The sequence below is a fragment of the Taudactylus pleione genome, unplaced genomic scaffold (assembly GCF_031769625.1).
Source record: "Taudactylus pleione unplaced genomic scaffold, aTauple2 ptg000647l, whole genome shotgun sequence".
Classification (NCBI taxonomy): Eukaryota; Metazoa; Chordata; class Amphibia; order Anura; family Myobatrachidae; genus Taudactylus; species Taudactylus pleione.
Genome location: NW_028285049.1, coordinates 4108796 through 4134408, shown reverse-complemented (window position 1 = coordinate 4134408; position 25613 = coordinate 4108796). Strand labels below are relative to the sequence as shown.

The following is a 25613-nucleotide window of genomic DNA, read 5'->3' as shown; positions in this document are numbered from 1 at the left end:
ACTCACAGACAGAATTACAAAGAAACATTTTTTCTTACCCTAATCCAGTCTTTTCTGTATTTGGAGCGTATTTATCGGTGTCACAAACCTTGGCGCGCACGTCACAGTTAGCCTCGTCAGAGCTGTCTTCTTCACAGTCATGGTCACCGTTACATACCAGTGCTCTACTGATACACTGACCTTAAAATACAATGGATATGAATCATTCTTGCTCTCCACATGCCATGCTACTTATGAAATTTACAGGATTATTTATTAAGCCTTAAACCATGCAAAACTCTAAGTGGGGGCTGCCAACTGGAACAGTTTATCAAGCTCTGAAAAGCTTAGCTCTGTAGAGCTTGACCCCAATAGCTAGCGTCATCCGAGGATGGCATTAGCACGTACAGCCCATAGGTTACAGTATCACTGGACCATGATATTTGGAACTCTCCACGGCAGACTTAAATGATAACTTGTTCCATTAAATCATCTGTTTGCTCTGCGAATATCAGCAATATTGAGCAAAAATGTGGGCATTAATAAATAAGTCACATAGCGCAGAGGTTCCCAAACGTGGTCCTCAAGGCACCCCAACAGTTCAGGTTTTAGAGATTTCCATGGTTGGGCACAGGTTGTTAAATCTAATTGACTGAGGTACTAATTAAGTCACTTGTTCAAGCATTTACTGTATATCCTTAAAACCTGGACTGTTGGGGTGCCCTGAGGGAAGAGTTTGTGAACCGCTGCCATAGCGCATTCCAGCCTGATTCTGAGTCAGAAGCATCTGTGAAAACGGAAGCATTTCTCATGTGCAGAATGGGTCTGCAAGCCCACATGAAGACTGGCAGCAGACTGTCAGTGATTGACAGTCTGCTGCCATTTGGGTGTGGCGATGCCCTCTGTTTCCCAAAAACTGAGGGGTTTCGTCACCGTTGCTGGGGAGGAAAACCTAGGCTCTCCATCAGCGGAGATTTCCTGGCCTGTTACTCTAATTTGCACCTGCCGGCTACGGGACCCCATGGGTTACTGCAGATGGCTGATGGTCCGCAGAGTATCCGATGCTGCGTTGGACAACGCAGCTCGGATACGTAATGCAGCAGGAAGCATGATGCCTCCTGTGCATTACCATCATTGCAAGGATCTCAATTGCAAAGCTGCCTGCGTGCATACATCATATATCTATAGCCTGCGTGCATACTTCATATATCTATAGCCTGCGTGCAGCTTTGCAATTGCGATCCTTGTTGAATCAAGCCCAATGTGTCCAAAGTCTCAAGTACGTGCAGCACCTTGTGCAAACCGAGACCTGCGTGACATAGGCATTGCCAGGGGAAACTGGGCAGTGTGACATGGGAGTGTTGTGGGCATGTATGTACAGCTCAGTGCGATTCTTATGGTGCCTACACACGTGGCGATGTGCTCACCATCCGACATCGTGTATGATTTCCCTTGAACTCTCCCCCCGGCAGCTCCCAGGCAATCCTGCACACAATTTGGTATCCAATGTGACAAACGATCTATCGTGCATCCTACTTTTTCCAGTGCATCGTGTACCAGATTGTCAGACCTGCCCTACAGCACAGCAGATCTGAAGATGCGATGTACGACCTGCGCGTGAACTGAGAGCTACCTGGTTGATCCTGCCAGTAGCATATGCTTGTCTCAAAGATTAAGCCATGCACGTGTAAGTAAGTACACATGGCCAGTACAGTGAAACTGTGAATGGCTCATGAAATCAGTTATGGTCGGCATTGTGATTGTGAGTGGAACTCACAATTTGGGCATATTTTACACAATTTGTCGTCACGATGCGTCGGAATCGGGCAAATCGTGTAAAATATCGCTAAGTGTGTAGACACCTTTAGTCGGGTGTATGGGTAATGAAAGCCTGTTTCTGGTGGGTCTCTTGCCCTTAGCATGGGACTGCTACAAAAGGGCAATGATTACCGCTGCGAATGTGGACGCTAAGACAGTGGGCGGGATAGGCTTGCACTTTCACATGTACAGATTTGCTACTTGAGAACACTGCTTCCCTCCCCCCTTCTGCCTTCATGGCCTTAAGGTTTGATATGCGCAATGTGTGTGCGAGTCTGCTTAGCCGTATACTGTATACTGTATTTGAGCATGCTCAATGAGAGTTCACACAAGATACGCTACGCAGAAGGTGTGGCTGCATTTCTACATCAGCCCCATTGTGTGGGAAGCTCTGTGTATTATGTTGGTATTAAAAAAAATAACTTAAATATAAATAAATTAGTGGGGGAACATAAATCCCTGGAAATACCATATTATGGGAACTACCTCTCAAGCTTTCCCGATCGGAATGGTGTGATAAGTCCCACAATTCAAGGCTTGTATTCAAAGTCAACCCTCAGTCATTGGCTGGTGAGCAGTGGCGTAACTAGGGGGGGTCGGGCAGGGTGCGTGCCCTGGGCGTCGTGGGAACTGCGGCGCGGAGGGGCGCGCTGCCGGCCACGGTCCAGCCCGCCCTAGTTAGCTACCAGTGTAGCGCCGACCACAGTGAGTGCGGTCAGCGCTACACATTTACACAGGACCGGCGCAAGGCTTCCAGCGCCGGTCCTGTGCTGCACACCTGAGCCCATTCCCTCCCCCTGAGCGCTTGCCCAATAGCGCTAGGAGGCGGGCTCAGGCTGTGCATAACACATGCATCGCCGCTAGCGCTAGTGGCGATGCGTGTGTTAAACAGCAGCCAATCGGAGTCAGATAGACTCTCATTGACTGCTGCAGCACCAACTGCAAGAGCCGGGCTTCTGTCCGGCTCCAGCAGTGGGTAATGGGACAGACATCATGACGTCTCTCCCATAATGCTGAGCGCGCCAGCCCGGGAGGACTGGCGGGCGGCGGCGGGAGCGGTGTCACGGTCCGGAGCAGCAGCGTGGATTCAGGTAAGTATATTTTTATTTATATTTTTTTTAAACCTGTCTGCACTACTGGGGGCACAACGGGGGAGGGGGGGTGGCTACTACTGGGGGGACCTCTACTGGGGGTGGGGGCACAATGGGGGAGGGGTGGCTACTACTGGGGGCACCATTATTGGGAGGACCTCTACTGGGGGGGCTACTACTGGGGGCACTTAATCGGGAGGGGGAACCTCTACTGGGGACTACTACTTGGGGGGGGGACTACCACTGGGGGCATTATAAAAGGGGCCTACTACTAGAGGCACTACACTGGGGGGACCACTACTGGGAGCAATAATAGGAAGGGCCACTACAGGGGGCACTGGATAGGGGGGATCACTACTGGGTGCCTGCATAAGGGGGACCACTACTGGGAAAACTGCATGGGAGGGACTACTGCTGGGGGCACTATATAAAGGGCACTGCATAGGGGGGGGACTACTACTGGGGGCACTATATAAAGGTCACTGCATAAGGGGATACCGCTACTGGGTGCACTGCATTGTGGGGACTGCTACTGGGGGCACTGCATAAGGGGGAACACTACATGGGGCACTGCATTTGGGGAGGCCACTACTGGGGGTACTGAGTAAGGGGAACTAATTGGGGGCTGTATAAGAGGGACCACTACTGGGAATACTGTATAAGGGGCACTACTATGGGCCTGCATAAGAGGGACCACAACTGCATCCTGGGGGTACTGTATAAGGGGTACTTCTGGGGTTAAGGTGCATATGGATAGGAATGTTCAGCGTGAAAATAAAGGGGTGTGTCATGTTGACACGCCCCATTTTTAAGTGACCACGCCCATTTGTTTTGCCACGCGCGTCTTTGGCGCGCGCACATCGGGGGGGGCGCCCTTTTCAAATTTGCCCTGGGCTCCAAATACCCTAGTTACGCCACTGCTGGTGAGAGCAGCCGTCGTCATCAGCACGCAATTGCGCAAGCCCTATCCTTGGTGCAAGACATCCGACAAACGTTGTACAGATCTCTATCTATGATCACCTCTGTATAGTCCGCAATTCCATCAACATGCCCACGGTGCACTTATTCTACGTCCTGTTGCCTCCCAGTTACATACCCGCTCAGTCGCAAGTGGAGATAAGACTCCGTAGGACTCTGGAACGCACATAATTGCTTTACATGCCGTATGCTGGCTCCGACATTTGTAAAATCCATACACAGACGGAATGTCATGCAACTCAGAATCAAGCCCTAAAGGGCTACCTATAGTATGCATTGGTGATGAATCCACGTGAAAGTAGCAATTGCATGAAACATATGAGGTGTGGGGGGGGTTGTTTGTTTGTTAACATCAATGTGGCAGGCTTAAAGAAGAGTCTTGGTATTATTTTCATGGAACATGATGGAGCTAGCAGAGAGGCTATAGAACACCTGAGCTCCATCTGCTCCATCTGCTCTGTGTAATGTAAGATCCTACCCCTCTTTCTCCCTCCTCTGCCTTCATATGACATAGTAGTGTGTGGTAGCGGTGTCACTAGGGGGGGTGCGGAATCTCACCGGGTGACACCATCCGAGGGAATGACACCAGAATAGCAGAGCTGCTGTGCTGTTTTGGTGTCGCCAAAGAGTTTGGGGGGTAGCTAACAACTCCCAGAGCGCTGAGCAAGCCCCCAGCATGACAAGAACGTGGGCGTCACACAATGTCATATGACCAAAACGTCATACACACGGGAGCGTGGCATCACAGACACAAGGCCACACCACCTTTCACGTGCACGTGCAGTGACGCAAAGAGTAACACCGACCTCGGTGATGCCAATGGTGTACGGAGAATGATAATAAAAAGGAAAATTGACAGGCCCAAACATCGCCCCCTGCCCTGCGGTGCCCTGTGCCATGGCACTGGTCGCACCACCCTAGTTAGGGCCCTGTTGTTGCGCATTCCATTGTCTCAAGTAATAAACATAAAAATGAATGAGCATATAAAAATTATACAGGTGAATAAAATGGTGAGAGCATAGATCACAATGCAATCAGTCACAAGGAGCATGTAAACCATACCTGCCGACTTTCTGGCTGCTCCTTCCGGGAGGGAGCAGCCAGATCGGCAGGACAGGGGGGGCATGGCCGGTACAAGGGGGAGTTGCCGGGCAGGTGACATCACTTGAAGGCGTGGTGTGGGCGGGGTCACGTGATCGCGTCAGTTTGGCCCCGCCCCCGCTGTGCAATGCCAATAAAATAGGCATTGTGTAGCAGGGGGCGGGGCCAAAATTACGTGAATCGCGTCACCGGCCCCCTCCGCTGCTGGGGTTGCAGGGGTTGTTGCGGGGGGGACAGGAGGGTTGGGCGGCAGCCGGGAGAATTGCCTGCCTTCCCGGGAGGTCGGGAGCGGCACCCGATTTTCGGGAGGCTCCCGACCAAATCGGGAGGGTAGGCAAGTATGATGTAAACCTCTATGTGAGCCTGCTCCTCATGACTGAATGCGTGTGATGTGTGCCATCACCATTTTATTCAACTATATCATTTTTATATGCTCATTTTTATGTTTATTACTTGAGGTATATTAGATAGCTCCTCAATATTTACACTATGGTCAATTAATGCATTTAATGTATATTATTTAGGTACTACTTATGAACTATAACACACTTGAAACACAAAAGGCAATATTGTGACTGAACCAAATTATGCAAAACAGAATTTTTTGGACAAATCGCACAAAAGTATAAAGCTAAAAAAAGACCCAGGGGTTTATGTAATAGAGTGCGACTTGCAGCCCCTGTGGGATAGCCTACAAATCTTTCCGTATTTTTAAAGCGGCAATCATTTTGATGGCAAAACCAGCTTGGATTTGACTTTAAAATGATTACTGCTTTACAAAATATAGGAAAAAAAATATGGGAAGGCTCGAAGGAGTTCCTGCAGCGGCTGCAAGTCGCACCCTATTACTAAACCCCCTCAGGTGGCTCCAATATTGTGCAATGCGGGTCCATTATCCTTTGCAAAGATACTGTATAAAAATAAAGCTGGTTCCTCAGAAATTATGTTTATTTTCATACAGTTATGATCATGGAAGAATATTACCTGAAGCACATCTAAATCTATCTCCACACCCATCCTCTATAGGACATCCTCTGGTGGGAACACAAGACTTCGTTTCATAGGCAGGTCCTGAGCACTCCAGGCCCCCAAATTGGCCATAAACCTCGATGGTCCGCCTACGGGTCTATATTGAAAAGGTGAAAAAACAAAAACTATAGTACTATAAATAATAAGAGCTCTAGGGTTATATAAATTAATACCAATGCAGCCTTTCATACCTGAGGCTACATACCTGAGTTTTAGAGCAACCGTCACATTCTGACCATTCACCAAATGGGCTCCATTTGCAATTCACACTTGAAAATGCAAGCGCCTCACGTCTGAAAATACATAATGCATGGACTGAATTGATGGCTGATAGGCAGATTTGTTTTTTTATTGCTGTATAACAGTCTTCGGTGAACATTGAGCAGCTGATACGGAACTGAACACAAGTTGGCCGTGTTTGCTACTCAACTAAGGGCCTGATTCAGAGCCGGATGCTCTGAACAAGCGCCCGCTCTGAATCAGGGCGTTTTTTTTGGGGGGGGGAAGCGGCCTCTTGGACGCACGCATAGCTGTGGGTGACCACCCACAGCTTATGCGAGCGTCCATGATGATGGTCGCGATGGTCAAGACCATCGTGACCATCGGGCTTGCGACGAGACCCTTGCGGAAGGGTCTTGTTGACCGCAAGCCCTGGAGTGATTTTGGCTCTATCAGAGCCAAAATCACTCCCACTGATATCACTAGTGATGTCAGTGGGGCCGGACCCAGACGGTAGGCGTTCCCATGGGAACGCCTCCGTCTGGGCAGCCATGCCCCCGGCACGCCCACCAAAGGGGGTCTGCTGTCACTCACCATCGACAGCACGCCCCCTTTGGTGCGAGACCCATAACGACGGCTTTCCCGTCGTTATTCGGGTCTCGCGCATGCGCACGACGGAGGCGCCTCCATCGTGCACATGCGCATTTGGGCAAAATCGACCCGCTTGCGAGTGCTCAGCGCTCACGAGCGGGTCTGAGTCAGGCCCTAAATGTGTATATTTTAATATTAGGAGTTGTTTGCATTTTTGTGTCCATCCAATAGCCTGTTTTCATCGTTTAGTTTTCTAAGTTTTGCTGAATATTGGGCGACTACAGCGGGCCTCTTATAATGAATGGACCAGTTACTTAAAATATGCATTAACTAGTGTTTCAGGCCCAGTAGTGATCATGAATAGAAGAAATACCAAAATACAGCGCTAAAAGCAAATATAGTAGATAAAAATCATGCAGCTCGATAAAAAAATATATATTCTTATTTATTATAAAATCTAAACATGCCCAGACATAAAATCATATTATGAATACCCAATTATATGGCTTGGTATAAATCCCTGCAGTTTCACAACCTCAGTCACACTTGCTTATGAAGTAGCTGCTCTCAGCTCAGCGAAACGCGTTAAGCACGTATCTACTGACCCGATGGAGTCAGCCAGAGAGGAGATAGGGGAGGCCAGGAGATGCTGGGGATAAAAGAAGAGGAAGCTACAAGTGAGAATGATTATAAACAGAAAATGAACATGCCCAAACAGTGCCCCCTCCGGTGCCCTGTGCCATGGCACAGGTCGCACCACACTAGTTACGGCCCTGTCTTTATGCAACCACTTTCGACATTACGCCTGCAATGCTCTCATAACACATTACCTCTGAGTGCCTCTTTTTAGTCATCCCTCTGTTACTTCCCAGTGTACGCCCAAGAACGTCCAATACACTGCCTATGCAGTTCTTCATACGTGCATCTGAATCTGTACTGCTTCTCTGTATGATCACCATCGGGTCGCATGCACACTGCGATTCGCGATGCATGCTTAGATGGAAAACATTGCTCCCTGCGTCTGACATAGTGGCATAACTACTGCCCCCGCAGCCCTCGTGGTGGCTTGGGGGTGCCGGGGACCATAGCTTCACCATTGCATCTGTGAGCGCTGGCCTCTGAAGTGATCAGAGCCTAAGGAAGCCTTAGATCACTTCGGAGGCCAGCATTCCCAGTAATGCAGTGCGCTGGTGATGTCATGACGTCACCCGCAATGTGAGGAACCTGAGCGGCCAAGTCTGCTGGATCAATTTAGATCCAGTCAGCATGGCAGCGGGAGAGACAGCCCGGATGACAGCCGCGTGGAGTTAGGTAAGTATGGGGGGGCACGACTACAGGAGAAGGCACAACTACAGGGGACACTACTTGAAAGAGCACAACTACAGGGGGCACTACTTGAAGGGGCACAACTACAGGGGGCACTACTTGAGGAGGCACAACTACAGGGGGCACTACTTGAAGGGGCACAACTACAGGGGGCACTACTTGAAGGGGCACAACTACAGGGAAAACTACTTGAAGGGGCACAACTACAGGGGCACTACTGGAAGGGGCACTATTTGAAGGGGCATAACTACAGGGGGCACTACTTGAAGGGGCACAACTACAGGGGGCACTACTTGAAAGGGCACAACTACAGGGCGCACTACTTGAAGGGGCACAACTACAGGGGGCACTACTTGAAGGGGCACAACTACAGGGAGCACTACTTGAAGGGGCACAACTACAGGGGGCACTACTTGAAGGGGCACAACTACAGGGGCACTACTGGAAGGGGCACTATTTGAAGGGGCATAACTACAGGGGGCACTACTTGAAGGGGCACACTACAGGGTGTGCTACTTTAAGGGGCACAACTACAGGGGCACTACTTTAAGGGGCACAACTAAGGGGGCACTGCATATGGGCACAGCTACAAGGAGCACTGCATATGGGCACAACTACAAGGGGCACTACTTTAAGGGGCACTAATACAGGGTGCATTACATAAGGGGCACAATTACAGGAGGGCCCTGCATAATGGGCACTAGTACAGGCTGCTTTGCATAAGGGGCACTGTTACAGGGTCATTGCATAATAGGGACTAGTACAAGGGGCATTGCATATGGGGCACAACTACAGGGGGCACTGTGCAACCTGTCTTGAGCTGAGGTGACAGACTGGCTGGAGCGGAGAGGAGGGTTGGTGAAGTAGATCTGCCAGGGTGGGATGTAACGGGCATTACTGTTTGGCATAATGTGTAATTGGCATTACTGTGTGCACAATATGCTATTAAGGGCATTACTGTGTGGCATAATGTGTAAGGGGCATTACCGTGTGGCATAATGTGTTGTATGTGGCATTAGTGTGGCATAATGTGAAATAGGGGCATTACAGCATGGCATAATTTGTTATAAGGGCATTACTGTGTGTCATTATGTGTTATATGTGGCATTATTGTGTAGTATGTGTAAGGGGCATTGCTGTGTGGCATAATGTATTGTAAGTGGTATTATGGTGTAGCATACTGTGTTATAAGTGGCAGTACTTAGTGTGTCATAATGTGTAAAGCACATTACTGTATCATGTAACCACACACCTTAAACGTTGTCTTTGGGTGTGTTGTTTTTTGGGCTTGGGCCTGAAACTTTTTTGGCATGTGGGAGCAAAATTTATAGTTACAACACTAGTCCGACAACATCGACCGTTTCCAACCTAGAATTAGGCCCTTCAGGAGGCCTCAAGAAAAGGACTTTGTGATACCAAAAAAAAGTATATTGCATTCTTTTCGGGAGTGCAAATCTTTTTAGCTTAGATTTGATTGGTTAACAGAAAAATGGATTCATGTACACATAACGTAACAGCAAGTTCGGTGTTTACATTTTTAATTACATAGGTTCGTTATAGAATACATGGCTCCTTAATATAGGCTCTAGTTATAAGATGGATTTAGGTTACATTTATTTATAAAATGACTCCGTGACATTGCGTCACTGAAATACAAATTTCCAGGCTGTCATGGCATAAACAACACTAATTATTATTACAAGGCTTAATACTGTCTAATTAGAGCCAGTGATAATGTGCCAATAATAAACAAAAATATTCTGGCTAATTAGCTGTATCATTTCTGACTAAACATCCCCAGGAACGCATTCTCTTTCACAAGTTCAATCAAAGCGAGGAAAATACTAAATAAAGCCAGATGTGATCTATTTTAATTTCTCTTTCACAGTCTCTCTTGTGTAAGTCGTTTACCATTTAATCAAATTATATATTTGCTTTTGTTTGTTTTTTTAAATGTAATTTTCTGGCTATATTGTTTTTCATGTGTGTAAGCTCAATTAATAATAATAAAAAAAATAACTTACACAAATGAACTGTTTTATCATGGATGTCTTACTAGAGATGCGGTTTATTCGTGCGTATGTAGTGGGCACCAAGTTCTGATGGATCTCCTGCTTCTAGCATGGAGTAGGTGTAAGTGCTGATGATAGTGAGGACCGCTGCTTTTGCGAACATAGCAGTGGGGTATTCCATTTGCATTCCATACACAGCAGGCATTTGGAATTAATTTTAGGGTGGAATTAGTCTTTGAATTAACCTGGTCAACATTTTAAGATCTACCTGTCAACAGTCCAGATTTTCCTGGCATAATGAGCATGGTCTGACAAAAAAGAGGCTCAGCTGCATTATGCATGGCTTAAACTCATCTGACCATAGGTCAGGCTTTTTAGGGGGAAGGATGATTTTGACCAATTGGGACTGTTGACAGGTACTGTAGATTTTAAGAGTGCACACTCTTAAGCAGTGATGTGCAGTCAGGTGAGGCAGGTTAGCAGAGCCTTTCTTATCATACCTAGTATACACCAAAGTTTTGACTATAAAAAGTAAAAAAAAATGTTAAAAATATCTTCTTTATATTACTCTAAGAATTTTTATATGCAAAACTCTGTAGTAAAAAGTGTATGGCACTGCCTCTCCTGTCTACCTTTTCAGCACATCCCTGATCAAAATACACCAAATTTCCATCACTTTATACTGCTGCACCTTTGTATAATGCCCACATGAACCCCTGGGGTAATTTATATGTATCTGTAAATCTGGTTCTGATTCCCTGTGTCATTTCACATTATTACACATAACTTAGTTTATGGACATCTATGGTTTGATATCTTTGCATGTGTAGATTGCATGTGTTGTTGCTGACATTTGGTGAAAATTTCATTACAATAGTCCCATTACAGAAATATTTACTGAGAAAAATGTTGATGTGTTCAATACTTATTTTACCCGCTATATATATGGAAAAAGGTCTGTGAGAGAGCGCTTGTGTAACTTTACAGTTTATACTGGAGAATTCATAATAAAGAAAAAGCCATTCTGGATTAAAACTTCAAAATACAACTGCTGTATAAAAACATTAACATATAAAAATCTAGTAGTTTTTGTGAACAAGAAGTTGTTGACACCTTTCTAAAAGCATAATTCAATTTATTACAATAAAAAAAAAACAATTTATACAGTACCAATACAATTTTAGTTGGTGCTGATTAGGTTTACAGAGTTCCACATTTGAACATGGACGATTCACCCTTAGGTTTAAAGCATGCATTCGTAGTGGTGTAATCACCAAATTAGGATCAAAAACAGTTACCCTATGCGTTTTGTCTCCTTGGAAACTTCTTCAGGGGTTCATCTCTGTGCCTTCACATAAAGGAATACCTATTGCAAGTCCCAATTGATCTCAAATATACTGGAATGATGGATTTTCTTAGGAAACACTTGGTTCTCAGCATGGTAGCAGATTTCACACCTCCAATATTCAAAACAAAATAGTCAAAATTCTCTATGTACTGTATGTTATCAGTACTGGGTAGTTGAATTCCACTCAGGTAAGCAGAGCAGCACATTCACCTTTCCATATGGATTCAAAGTGGGACTTATATAAATCCATGGCACTCCTTACAATTACGACAACTGCGCCTGGTGCCTTCACAGAATGTGACCACATAAGCCACAGACAGAATACATAAACAATGGTTTGACAAAGGATCTAGAGTAATGTCTCCTTTTGATGCTGAGTGCAGTAAAATTGTATATATATATATATATATATTTATATATAGTATAATCTAATAGCCAACAGCCCACATTATAAGGGCCATGCTGTCAAGTTTTTGTTACTACTTATTGAGATTGATTTAGGAATAAAAAAATCAGAATTCTTTTTCTTGCCATTGAAGGGGACAGCGATGGGGTCTGAAATTGCTCAATCATATGCATATGTATGAAAAACAACATATAATGGCTCATCCTTTGATCCTTTGTTTTCTTTTGAGTTTATACATTTTTAGGTTTCGATATGCATATGGCCTCTGTATGCTGTGGCTTGGCGGCGTTGGACCCTAGACCTAGGTTATTGCTGTTCTAAATTTTTTGTACACCACTATTAGGTCTACTTTATCATACAGTGAAACAGTAATAACTTATTTAGACTTTTGTGTGGTTAAGAATGCTAATAGACTAGCCACAAAAATCTACAGAAAGGAGGTAGACAGAAATATTCTGCTTATGGCAGGTGGCAAGGTCATTGGGCCACTATGTCAGGAAAAGCCCTTGTTCTTCTTCTAAAGTAGAAGCAATGTCAAAGGCATTGTGGCCAAATCTGATAAAGGTCTAATTAGGACTAACAAATTGATACAACCTAAAAACTGAGTGTTTAAGTGTCCTGTGTGTTATTTGCAATTTTTTGCATCTTGGCGACTCTTTTATTGAAGGGAATCAAATATGACATCATTTGAGCTGTGATAGCCATTTTATCTACTACTTGATCAGATGTCCCTACAATTCTCAGCACTGCTTACCATGGCTGCTGCGGTTACAGTGAGTCAGTTCCAGTTTTCGGACCATTACTATGATGATGCCTTCCGGATCTGCAGGCTTATTTATCGGCTGGTTTCTGTCACAGGTGAGCATCTTTAATGTTGAAGTGTGCAGGGGAGTTGCCATGCCCCACTATAAATATGGAGAGCCCACACCGCTGCTGCAAACACTGGGTGCTTGGCATTCGGTGTGTCCTAGGGATACTATAAGTTTTCCGCAGTGATACCGCTTTTTGGGTATCCACCATGATGTCCCAACAACTGTGTTTGTGGCGCACAAATGTTATGGTAAAGCCGGGGCCGGGCACTGGAGGGAGGAAGAGAAACTGGTAAGGAGGGCACTGGAGATGTGGGTGGAGGTGGATTTGGCGGTTGGCCAAATGCTATGACGTCATGTATTTAGGCGTTGGTCTGGAAGGATCATTCTTTCCCAGAAGGTCCAGGTTCCAATCCAGGCACCCAGAGGCAGCCCAGAGAGCATAGTACAGAGAGACTATGTCAGTGAGAATATAGGAGAGACAGAGAGAATATAGATAGAGAGACAGAGAGCAGCCATAGATAGACTGCACTGCTCAGGCTGGCGACTGTCTGTGCACCAGCACAAAGCTGTGACTGTGACACGTGGCCTGAGCCAGGTTGCTCGCTATTGTCACCACAGCTGTGATCTCATATGCAAATGTCGCAGCCGTCAGGATATGTATTGAGACGCCCAGCGGTGTCTTTGCAAATCCCATCATCTGCATACAAAGACGCAGCTTCGGTCACAGATCATTCGATGTTAGCAGTCCTGTGCAACGCTATGGTCATGCAGAATGGTCGCGGGAAATGAGATCATGGAGCCATGCTTACTGTGTGCAAGATCGCAGGCGCAGTATGTGACAGGTCCCTGAATTGGTCGTAACACTCCTGCGTTTTTAGCTGACACTCCCCATTGCCTCCCCCAAACGCTCCCCGGCTGTCAATCACACTGTGAATAAAAACTTGCCCCAAGGGATTATGGTAATGTACCTTGGCGCACATGCAGCGGGACTCAGACGCAGGCGCAGGCAGCCAATAATCTCTCACCTATGAAATTACAGGCATAGGGCCATATCCAATTAGCCGTGATAAGCCACCTTTGTGCGAAAAGTTTTCACCTGTGCTAATTTTTCGCACATAGGGCCTGATTCAGAGCCGCTCGTAAGTGGCCGCTCGTTCGCTCCGAGTGATGTTCGCACAACTGCGCATGCGTACGGGTTGTAATACGCATGCGCGAACCAGTCATTGCGGTCGGAAATTTTGTGCTTGCAAAATAGCGAATGCCTGCTAATTTGAGTGACAGGATGAGGCGTTTGTGGGTGGTAACAGGGGAAGGTGCTTGAAAACGGGGAGTGGAGATCCGAACGCAGGCGTGCCAAACGGTCAAAACGGGCGTTTTAAGGGTGTGCATAATTAACAAAGCAGCGTCACCGACCACGTCACTTGGTTGTTTCTTAGCCTGAACTGTTCGCACGATTGCGGTAGGAAAATCCAACCACAAACACTGCAAGCAGTTCAGACGCCTTTCGATGTACTCGATTAATCAAATAAATAGCGGAGATGACGTATGATGCGAACGGCCAGGGGGCGTTTTTTTAAAAATAGTGAGCGCATGTTTCGTTCGCTCGTTCAGACATAGAGGCGTCAACAGACGGCAAAGAGCGAGCGCTCTATTTAAATATCCAGCCCCTTTTTCTGACCGAGCGAGCGCAAATAGCGTCTGGCTCTGAATCAGGCCCATAATGCGTATTACACTATCCTATTAGCCATGGCTTGTCGCACGTGCGAACTTTCCATAGTCAAAAGCTAAAAATGTCGGGACTTGGTTCAGAACCCCTTGCATAACACCCCCCTGAATTACTAAAATAATTTCTTAATTAGCTTAATTTGGCCAGTAATTACATGTCATTTTTGGGGTGAAAAAGTGAAAAGTGTTGGAAAATGGGTTTAAACTAGGGATGTACAGGCTCGGATAGGTTCGAGTTTGCACGTTGAGTTCGGATTTTTCCCTCCAAAAAAATGGAACTCAGAAAGAGGAATGATGATGTTCGTCCATGCAAGATGACGTTTTGCCTCTTTCTGAGTTCCGTTTTTTTGGAGGGAAAAATCTGAACTCAACGTGCAAACTCGAACCTATCCGAGCCTGCACGTCCCTAGTTTAAACTTTGAAGAGGGATTGGTATTTTGGGAGGGGGTGATCTATGGATGGGACAGGGGTTTTTAGGATTGCAGGTGCATGGTGTATTTTTAAACATTTTTAAACATGCAGTTTTTTTATATAAAAAAATCTACTTGCATCCATTATTATGTACCCCAAATGTAACTACAGCATCTATTTTTCCCAAAATTATAGCTTTCTATAATAATTTCAATTACAGAAAAATGCATATAACAGCCATTCAACACAATTTAAGAACCCCAAATCTTTTGATTATGCCCCTTAACAGACTTCTATACTGTTACCCACTATTAGTTGGACTTTTTTTTTAGGTACAGGCAGTTTTCCCCATTGTCACCCGCTCCACTAAGAGCATGGAGAATTTTCTCATGAAAGCCGCATCGCGTCTTTTGCAATAGGATAGCGGGAGTGCGCATTTGTGCGAAAAGTGCCAGATTCGGGCAAACGGTGCACTTTTACACATGCGAAAAACCTATAACTCTGAAGCAGGCTCACTGTCACAGTCACTGTACAATTACAATATAGACTATACAGAATAAATACTGTATATAGTATATTTTCTGGAAGCTGCATTGGTGCCCCTGAGTCTGCTGACTGCAGGGCCCGGCTGGACCCATTGTGATTTGTTTTTTCATTACTTGAACTTGTTCTGACTTGGCTGGATTTGACAAATCTTACCCTGCAATACCTTGTAATGTAAGGATGAAAAATATATATACTGTATTTCAAGTTGTATTTTGGCTCTGAGGGGTCTATTTACTAAGCAGTGTTAGGAGACAGAGTGAAAAGTGATAAGGTGCCAGCCAATCAGCTCCTAACTGTCATTTTTCAAACACAGCCCGTGAGATGGCAGTTAGGGGCTGATTGACTGGTACCTTATCACCTTTCACTCTGGGCCTGATTCAGACCCGTTCGCAAGCGCATAGTGCTCGCAAGCGGGTCGATGGTGGCCCAGTGTGGACGCGCGAGCTCCGGAATGAGCGCAAAAAGCACTCGCTCTGTGGCTCACTACAAAAGGGGCGGCTGTCAATGTTGATCGACAGCTCGCCCCGTTTTATAGGCGTGTCCGGGGGGTGGCTTCACAAACGGAGGCGTTCCAAAGCGAACGCCTGCCATTTGGGGGCGGCCCCACTGACATCACCAGTGATGTCAGTGAGAGAGCTTCCGGCTCTATTAGAGCCAGAAGCTCTCTGGGTCTTGCGGCCACGAGACCCTACCACAAGGGTCTCGTCGCAAGCCCGATGGTCGCGATGGTCTTGACCATCGCAACCATCATCCTGGCCGCTCGCAATAGCTGTGGGTGGTCACCCACAGCTATGCGAGCGCCTCTGAATCAGGTCCTCTGTCTCCTAACACTGCTTAGTAAATAGACCCCTCAGTCTGGCAAATCCTTTTCACACTACTAATTGTTGTGCAAAGCAACAAAATATTCCATATACTAGTAAATATAAACTACACTAGTACCCTGCAGTAAGGGGAAAAAAAGATATATTTTGTAATTCAACTTGGTTTTGGGTCTTTTGACTCCAAAGACTGTCTCCCATTATTCATATTAAATCCTATTTTGCATTTAAGCTCATAGTTATTTATAATTATGTAAGAATGCCACCTCCTAAGAGAAAATGTCAGGTAATTGATACATTACATAAACACTTTCCTGTGTCATGCTCAATGTGCAGTGCTATGTTTTCAGTTGGCCATGGAGGGAGTTCTAACATTACGAACCATATTAAATCAAAGAAACACAAACTTGCATCTCAGGCTTCTTTAACGTCCGGGAACGTGACCAGTTTTGTTAGAGATGAGCGTTTCGGTTTTGGCTCGGATCTTCCCACCACATTCGGACCTCAGAACGAAGAAAGAAAAAGGTGATAGCGCAACAAATGAATGTAATAATAAAATGTGAGCAGGTAAATAGTGTGAACTGACCAAAGTATCTAAATGAATGACCTGTAACAAGGCAAATCTATAAACAATAATTTTAATGTGTATATCTCAAAAAGAGGGGGCACTAGTTATCTAGTGCAACCATAGTACATAAATAAAGATATAAATCATCTGGATGAAGCATACATCAGCAAACAGTATTGTAAATGTATATTTAAGATCTATGAGCATGTGCTAAGAAATGGCTTGATAAATATACTGAGATATGTGAACATATATGAGAAAGGTTCAATATGGTAATGTCCAAAGCTCCTTGAAAAATGATACATATATGGATCCCTAATATAAGAATTGGTTGAATGTATATCTGGATAAATTCCAGAGACTTAACCTGCAGTTTGGTATTGTTATGGTGATCTGTGTCCAGAGGATTCTTTAAAGACGTTGAAACAGGTGGTAACTCCCAAAATTGTTATCAGCTAGGCAGCTGAGCAGCTTAGTGCAGTGTTCCGAGGGAGATCCTAGTATCCTGAGTGATCCCGGTCAGAGTCCAACTTGAACGGACAGGAAGCATATAGCAAAACATCCAGTGCTAACGTATTGGATCGAGGCAGGATCAATAAACGATGTGGAGCATGTGGAATTCGCCTAGGCGAATCCAGATATATATATATATATCCAGATATACTGTACATTCATCCAATTCTTCTATTAGGATTCATATATGTATAATTTTTCAAGGAGCTTTGGACATTATCATATTGACTTTTTCTCATATATGTTCACATATCTCAGTATATTTATCAAGCAATTTCTTAGCACATGCTCATAGGGCCTGATTCAGACCCGCTCGCAAGCGCATAGCGCTTGCAAGTGGGTCAATGGTGGCCCAGTGGCACGTGCGGCGTGCGCACTGCATGTGTGCGAGCCCCGGAGCAAGCGCAAAAAGCACTCGCTCCGTGGCTCACTACAAAAGGGGTGGCTGTCGATGGTTGATCGACAGCTCGCCACGTTTTGTAGGCGTGGCGGGGGGATGGCTTCACAAATGGAGGCGTTCCCATGCGAACACCTGCCGTTTGTGGGCGGACCCACTGACATCATCAGTGGGAGAGCTTCCGGGTCTCTATTAGAGCCAGAAGCTCTCTGGGGCTTGCAGCCACGAGACCCTACCACAAGGGTCTTGTTGCAAGCCCGATGGTCGCACGAAAAAAAAAGAACGCCCTGATACAGAGCGAGCGCTCTTTCAGAGCGTCCGGCTCTGAATTAGGGCCATAGATCTTAAATATACATTTACAATACTGTTTGCTGATGTATGTTCATCCAGATGATTTATGTCTTTATTTATGTACTATGGTTGCACTAGATAACTAGTGCCCCCTCTTTTTTAGATATAAACATTAAAATTATTGTTTATAGATTTGCCTTGTTACAGGTCATTCATTTAGACACTTTGGTCAGTTCACACTATTTACCTGCTCACATTTTATTATTACATTAATTTGTTGCGCTATCACCTTTTTCTTTCTTTATTCATTACCAAGTGACCTTTGTTTATTGATAGCAGCAATTTAGCCTCACTCCACATTCATTTATTTATTTATTTTTCATTAATATACACCATACCTAAAGATATTCAGATATATTGTTTACAAAGGTGACTCTTAGCGCAGTCCTCTTGTCTCTTTTCACTTGTGGACCTCAGAACGACGCAAAACTTAATCTTTCTGTGCCGAGATGACCATGAAAGATGATGTTTTGCCTCGTTAGTCATCAAACATATCACTATTGTCCAAATTTTATGAGTTATGAAACAGAATATTAATAAAAAATATATCTCGCCTAAAAAACGGGCCTTGGCTCAGTTCTTACCTTGCACTCCAACTAGTAAATATACCTGGAAGGACAGCTGCAACTTGCCAAATCTCCAAGAACCACACAAGACAGAACAGCAGATTCTGGGGATAAACATACAATGTGTGGGTTACTCATTGCAAGGCTCAGTCTTGGTGTTTATAGCTTCAAAACACAATTTCTATGTTCCACCAAGTGTGACTAAGAAATTTGCAGACATAAACCATCAGAAGAAAAATTATGAAAACTGACTGTACATATACATAATACAGTTCAGTAGAAGGAGCTTCTCTATCTTGCATTACTTCCAAGAAACTGAAAGATGTGTGCCATACTTGCCAACTTTGCTGCTCACTCCCTGGTGGGCTGATTCCCAATTGCACGTAAATGACTTAGCGGATGTCTGTGCACAGAGTCTCCCTCCTCTGGCGTCTCACATCCGCATCTTACGTACAGAAGAGGAAACATCGGAATCATCGGCCATCTCAGCAACCCTTTGCTGTCTCAGAATGGGCGGGATGCATCAATTGGAAAAATGCGGTCACACCCCGAAAATTCGGGTTTAGCCGCATTTCCCATATGCACTAAGCCCGGAGTACAATGCACTCCGGGACTTAGTTGCGGTAGGTAACGCCATCTTCCTGAAGACTTTACCCATAGAAGTCTGTGGGCTTCTCTCCGCAGAGTGCTGATAGAGCGATCCAATCGGATCCCTCCCAGCACCCCCCGCGGCACTCGCAAGCGCAGAAGGACACCGGAGCGGCTTCTGGGTCATAGACCGCAAAGGGCCGCTCTTACGGACAGAGCGGTCCTTTGCAGGGATCGTCATGCATACCGATGTTAGCAACGCCGGCATGAATGCGATGACTGACGGAATGGATCGCATCGCGAGTGCGATGCATCATGCATCCCGCCCAATGTCACCTAAGATGCTGGGGCCTCTCTAGCTACATGCAAATTTGCGGAGGCTCACTAGACCACTCAAAGAAACCGGTCCTATCACGCCTGCGTTTTTGTAGCCACTCCTTGTTACCTCCCCCAAATGCTGACTACCTGCCACTCACTTTGTGAAAAAAACCTCCTTCCAACCACTGTCTGAAACCCATCTCTGTTTCCTAGTGAAATGGTCAGCGGAGAGCATGGAGGTGTGATTCTAAGCCAGGACTCAAACAGTAAATAAGTATCGTAATGAGGGCCTGATTCAGAGCCAGACGTTCTGACAGAGCGCTCGCTCTGAATCAGGGCCGTCCCTCTGAATTTTAGAGCGGCCTCCTGGCCGCTCGCATAGCTGCGGGTTACCACCCACAGCTATAGCGAGCAGCCAAAAAGATGGTCGCGATGGTTAAGACCATCGCGACCATCGGGCTTGCGACGAGACCCTTGTGGTAGGGTCTTGTCTGCCGCAAGCCCTGGAGTGCTTTCGGCTCTCCGTCTGGCCAGCCACGCCCCCGGCATGCCAACAAAGGGGACATGCTGTCACTCACCATCGACAGCATGCCCCCTTTATAGCGAGACCCGGAGTGACGGCTTGGCCATCGCTATACGGGTCTCGCGCATGCACACGATGGAGCCGGCTCCCTCGTGCCCATGCGCACTTGGCCAACATCGACCCGCTTGCGAGAGCTCAGCGCTCACGAGACTGAATCAGGCCCTGAGTACAGAGAGCACAATAGTGATGATAATTTAGGGCCTGATTCAGACCCACTCGCGAGCGGCTGTCCGCTCGCAAGTGGGTCGATGTTATGGACTGAGCATGCGCACGACGGAGGGAGCTCCGTTGTGCGCATGCGCCAGACGCGACGAGCGAAGGAAAGTCCTTCGCTCGTTGTGTCCGATCAAAGGGGGCGTGCTGTCAATGTTGATTGACAGCACGCCCCCTTTGGTGGGCGTGCCGGGGGCGTGCCTCCCTGACGGGGGCGTTCCCACGGGAACGCCTCCCGTCAAAAGCCGGCCCACTGACATCACTAGTGATGTCAGTGGGAGTGATTTTGGCTCTGATAGAGCCAAAATCACTCCGGAGCTTGCGGTTGAAAACCTCAACCGCAGGCTCCGGCTCGCAAATTCGATGGTCGTGATGGTCTCGACCATCGCGACCATCACAATGCACGCTCGTATAGCCTGTGGGTGGTGACCCACAGCTATACGAGCGTCCAGGAGGACGCTCCATGAAAATGGAGCCCGGCCCTCATTCAGAGCGTGCGCTCTGCTCAAAGCGTATGGCTCTGAATGAGGGCCTTAGTCCCTCCACAGCCTAATGCTAGACTGGTGTATGAGCCCCTTGGACTGATGTTGATGATGTAATGTGACCGTCCAAAAGAGTACCAAAATCGGCTCAGCACAAGGGTAAGCAAAGCTTCAGAAGGAAAGGGGTTGAGTACCAAAACATGGTTCTGCATCACAATAGAGACCAGTTTTCCAAATTTTTCAAGCCCTGGAGATATTTGCTTTTGATTATGGAATGGATATTGTTTCTACACAGGGGGCCTGATTCAGAATTGGACCCAAACCAGATGGTTTGTGTACAACTCCGATGTTGGCCGATCGGGGCATGCTCAGGGTTTGGCCATTTAGGGGAAGAAGCAGAGGACACATCAGTCTGCGTCCCAGAAAATGGGGGCGTGTTGGCCCCATTCTCTGGGCACACTGAAGCCACTGGCTTGTACGCAGCTTCATTGGCTTCAGCTGCATGAAAACATCGGCCATCCTGAGTGACCTGAAGGTTACTCAGGTGGCTGATGGTCACGCAGAGTGAGCCGATGGTACATTCTCGGATGCAGCAGAGGATCACAGAAGCATTAACATATTTTAGCATCGCTGCTGCGTCCAAAGTGTACAACTCTGAATCACACTGAATCACATCATCGTAGCATTGTATAGCGGGGGGTGAGGCGGTGATGACGCAATTGCGCCACCATGCCCCCGCACCATTGCCGCCGCCATGCCCTCTGCAGTGCTGACCTGGCTGCCCCCTCCAGGAGGGGCAGCCATGAAAGTCGGCAAGTATGATGTATGTTGTGCATTTATCCATATTTGCCAACTCTCTCTGATTGTCAGGGAGGCCCCCTGAAATAGTACTAATCTCCCTGACTCCCTGATGAGCCTAGCAATCTCCCTGATTGCACCTTATCCCATTATGTAGTTGCTATATAATTTGGGGGGGGTCAGAGATATATACATTCAAATTGGACGATCAGTGCCATTTCCCTGCATTGGTTATAAGGCATAATGATCCCTATGGCTACCTGCATTTTCATATAAGGTTTATCATGACCCTTTGAAAAACACAATACATGAGCAAGCCCTTAAAAGTATCAGTGTGTTTTCATCAACAAGTAGATCTTACTAATAGCTCTGGGGCTCAGGGGCGCAGAGAAGGGGGGGGTGTGTACAATTTACCCGGGCTCGGGCTCCAGAGGGGCTCGGTGGGGGTCCGGGTCCTGTGCTGCTCCCCCTCTCCCTCCCTCGCAGCAGCCGATGCAGTTGGAGATTGCTCGCGGCTGCTAAGCAGCAGCAGCCACAGCAATCTCCTATGTTTGAGGGGGGGGCGATCACACTGATCGCGCCCCCCCCCTGGTTTTGTGCCGGGCCCCCTCCCTGCGGCGCTGCAAAAGCATGATTTTTGGGAGGGTTTTCTCAAGGGGGCATGGCCTCGCCTTCCGTGATTAGGCCACGCCCCCTCTTTATCTGGGCCCGGCGGCGCTCTCTATGCCCCTGCTGGGGCTCCATTACATTTGGATGTAAGTCAGTTTTAGGACTCTCCAACCAGATGTAGCAGTACACACCCACTTTACTGCCGCACTCATAGGTGTTGCTTTCACAATCTCCCTGAAATGTTATTTCAAAGGTATGCAAGTATGGCGTATGTTGAGCTTTTATCTCAGTAGCAGTGTGAAACAGACACAAATTCAAAAGAAAATACTGAACATGACCCATCTTAGTGACCTGTCAAACTGCGCTATTTGGTGCTGTTTGCGGATAGGTGAGTGAGGTCACATCTGCGTAGGTAGGCTTCTGTCTAAATTAACCTTAGTATGTGTGTACATGTGATAGGTAATATAGATTTTCCCCGTGCTGCTCCCTACCTTTGGAATGCTCTCCCTCTCCCTATCAGACTCTCCACCTCTCTACAAATCTTCAAACGGGCTCTCAAGACCCACTACTTCATCAAGGCCTTCACTACTTCATCAAGGCCTTCCAGCTCTCATCCTGACCCACCTCATGCTCTTTCCTTCCTATCTACCCCTTCTGTGTCACGTCTGTCTGTCTGACCCTCCCCTTTAGAGTGTAAGCTCTCACGAGCAGGGACCTCCTCCCTCATGTGCTTCTCTTTACATTTTGTTCTACTCTCTACTCCCCATTAGGGCACCTAACACCTGACTGCCAACTCCCTGCTGCCTATTGTTAGTGCTTTAATCGCTATTGCAACAATGTATATAAATCGTGTCCTTGTCCTGCACTGTAATGTACTATAAGTTACTTGTTTCTTGTTCACCTATTAGTTCTATGTACTATGTAAGGCGCTGTGGAACACTTGTGGTGCCATATAAATAAAGGATAATAATAATTGTAAGCTCCCCTGTGGCAAGGACTGATGTAAATAATTAAATATTCCCTGCACTGCATAATATGTATATGTAATTTAAAAACCTGTCTGTAAATAAAATAATTAATAAGCAATAGGTCTCATATACAAGAAAATAACTTTATTATTAACATCTGTTTGTAAAAGCATTGCATAATATGTTGCCAATATATAGAGAATGTTTAATGATTTAAATTGTTCCTGAGCTGCAGAGCTTACAGTCTAAATTCTCTACCACATAAAATATGTTTGTGCTGTGAAAGGAAACCGGGATACCTAGAGAACCACACAGACGTGCCCTGATTGACACAACACAGTACTGGCCACCATGCCCTCCTTATGTACAGCTCTGTATTAAAGAAGTTGGGATTCCCATCACTGGTTGGCCTTATTAACAAGACATGAGATAAATTGCACAATCACTGAAAAGATGACTGATGGTCACTGTTGTAACAAATTCTAAGGGGGTTATATAAAAAAAAAAAGGTAAAATTGGGAATATATATTGTATAAAAAGGCAAAGTTTTCTGCTCTCACCCAACTGTAGTTGGAGTCAGGAAAAAAGTTTTTTTTAGAATTATTATTATTATTATTAGTTTATTATTTAGTGCAACATATTCCATTGCGATTCACAATTGGAAACAACAGGGTAATAACAGACATGCATAAAGGTAAGAGGGACCTGCTCGCAGCACAGACGGTGTAATGATTAGCGTTACTGCCTCACAGCACCGAGGTGGGTTTGAGTCCCTGATACCAGTGTGGAGTTTGTATATTCTTCCTGTGCTGGCGTGGGTTTCCTCAGGGTACTCCGGTTTCCTCCCACACTCCAAAAATATACAGGTAGGTTAATTGGTTCCCAACAAAATGAACCCTAGTGTGTAAGTGTGTGTATGTGATAGGGAATATAGATTGTAAACTCCACTGGGGCAAGGACTGGTGTGAATGGCTACATATTATCTGTAAAGCGCTGCGGGAATATGTGTGCGCTATATAAATAGCTGTTAACAAATTTATAGTGAAATAGGTAATGACGGAAAAGGATATTCTTCTATCTAACTACCAAATTCACAGGCATTCACATGCATCTATGGTCTGGTTCTCCAACTTCCACCAGCAAGTTTTATAAACTGTTGTTCCTTATATAATAATCCGGCCTTCTACACAACCTTATGCAATAAATACCAATACTAATATATATATATATATTTATATATATATATATATATTACATTTGTGATTCCTGATAACGCTGCACGTAGATACACTTTGCTTTTACACAACATTACGGTCTGATTGAGGAGGTTTCTAGCATCTATCAGTAACTGTATATGGGATTATAATCTATCATAAATATTTTTTTACAGAAATAGAACACAATGGCCATCTGCAACATGACATCCCATAATACTGAGCAAATAATTCCCAATTACTGAACCCTTTCCAGAGCTAGGTACAATTATATCCTAGGTACAATGGTATCCTAGGTACAATTATATCCTAGGTACAATGGTATCCTAGGTACAATTATATCCTAGGTACAATGGTATCCTAGGTACAATGGTATCCTAGGTACAATGATATCCGTGAATGCCAGTAGTCATATAACAGGGCACAGTAAAACGTATCTCTTACCCTCATGTTTGGAGGAGGTCTGGTCACATGCGCCCTCAGTAGCAAACTGACAGGGTTCTCAGAACTTTAGCTGCATGAAGTTCAGATCTGAAATGTCCTTTTCTCTGGAAAGAGATAATTGCTTTCTGCATCCTGTTTATTGCAATCACCACCCCCTTCTCCCTGCTCTTTCTCAGTCCTGCCATTTGGCTTCTGTCTTTGATACCGTCCAGCTGTTTTGTAGATGGGGAATGTCCAGTAGTTAAAGGGTAGCATGGACACTGCACATGCAAATAGTCTAAAGTCAATTTACAACATTTTCCACAGCACCGTTTACACAGTTATTTTAATAAATCTATTACCCTGGCTGTATTTATCATATAGGCAATTAGGCACGTGTCTATGGCTACCGCATTCTAGGGACGGCAGAAAAACTTTTGCTTAGATGTTTCTTTTTTTCAGTTTCCTTTATTTTACATGTCCCTTGACTAAGTAGCCACCTATTCTATCAGGGATTAGCCAATGCCTAGGGCAGTGTCAGTTCTAAATACAGCTACGGGTGCCTCAGGGAGGTCTTTTGTTCCTATTGAATTTATATTCTGCATACTTGTGAATTTGGGCCCTGTTCACAAAGGTCCTCATTCAGACTCGAACGTACCAATTATCTATTATTTATTTTTAAATGTGTCATGCCAACAGTAAAGCATCATTGGACCATTCATGTGTGGGGTTGCTTCTCCGCCAAGGGAGTGGGCTCACTCACAATTTTGCCTAAGAACATAGCCATGAATAAAGAATGGTACCAAAACATA

At 45.7% G+C, this 25613-nt stretch overlaps 1 protein-coding gene across 1 annotated transcript in view; it reads right to left on the bottom strand.

The window, feature by feature from the left end:
* Positions 1 to 24906, bottom strand: part of C7 (complement C7) — a 126711-nt gene extending 101805 nt beyond the window's left edge. The window contains exons 1-5 of the mRNA XM_088455236.1: positions 24823 to 24906; positions 18624 to 18709; positions 6202 to 6289; positions 5952 to 6093; positions 39 to 180 (exon numbers count right to left, since the gene is read on the bottom strand). Of these exons, the coding sequence (XP_088311362.1) occupies positions 39 to 180; positions 5952 to 6093; positions 6202 to 6289; positions 18624 to 18709; positions 24823 to 24828 (464 nt within the window). The 5' untranslated portion in view covers positions 24829 to 24906. The remainder of the gene's footprint in view (positions 1 to 38; positions 181 to 5951; positions 6094 to 6201; positions 6290 to 18623; positions 18710 to 24822) is intronic.
* Positions 24907 to 25613: the final 707 nt, after the last annotated feature.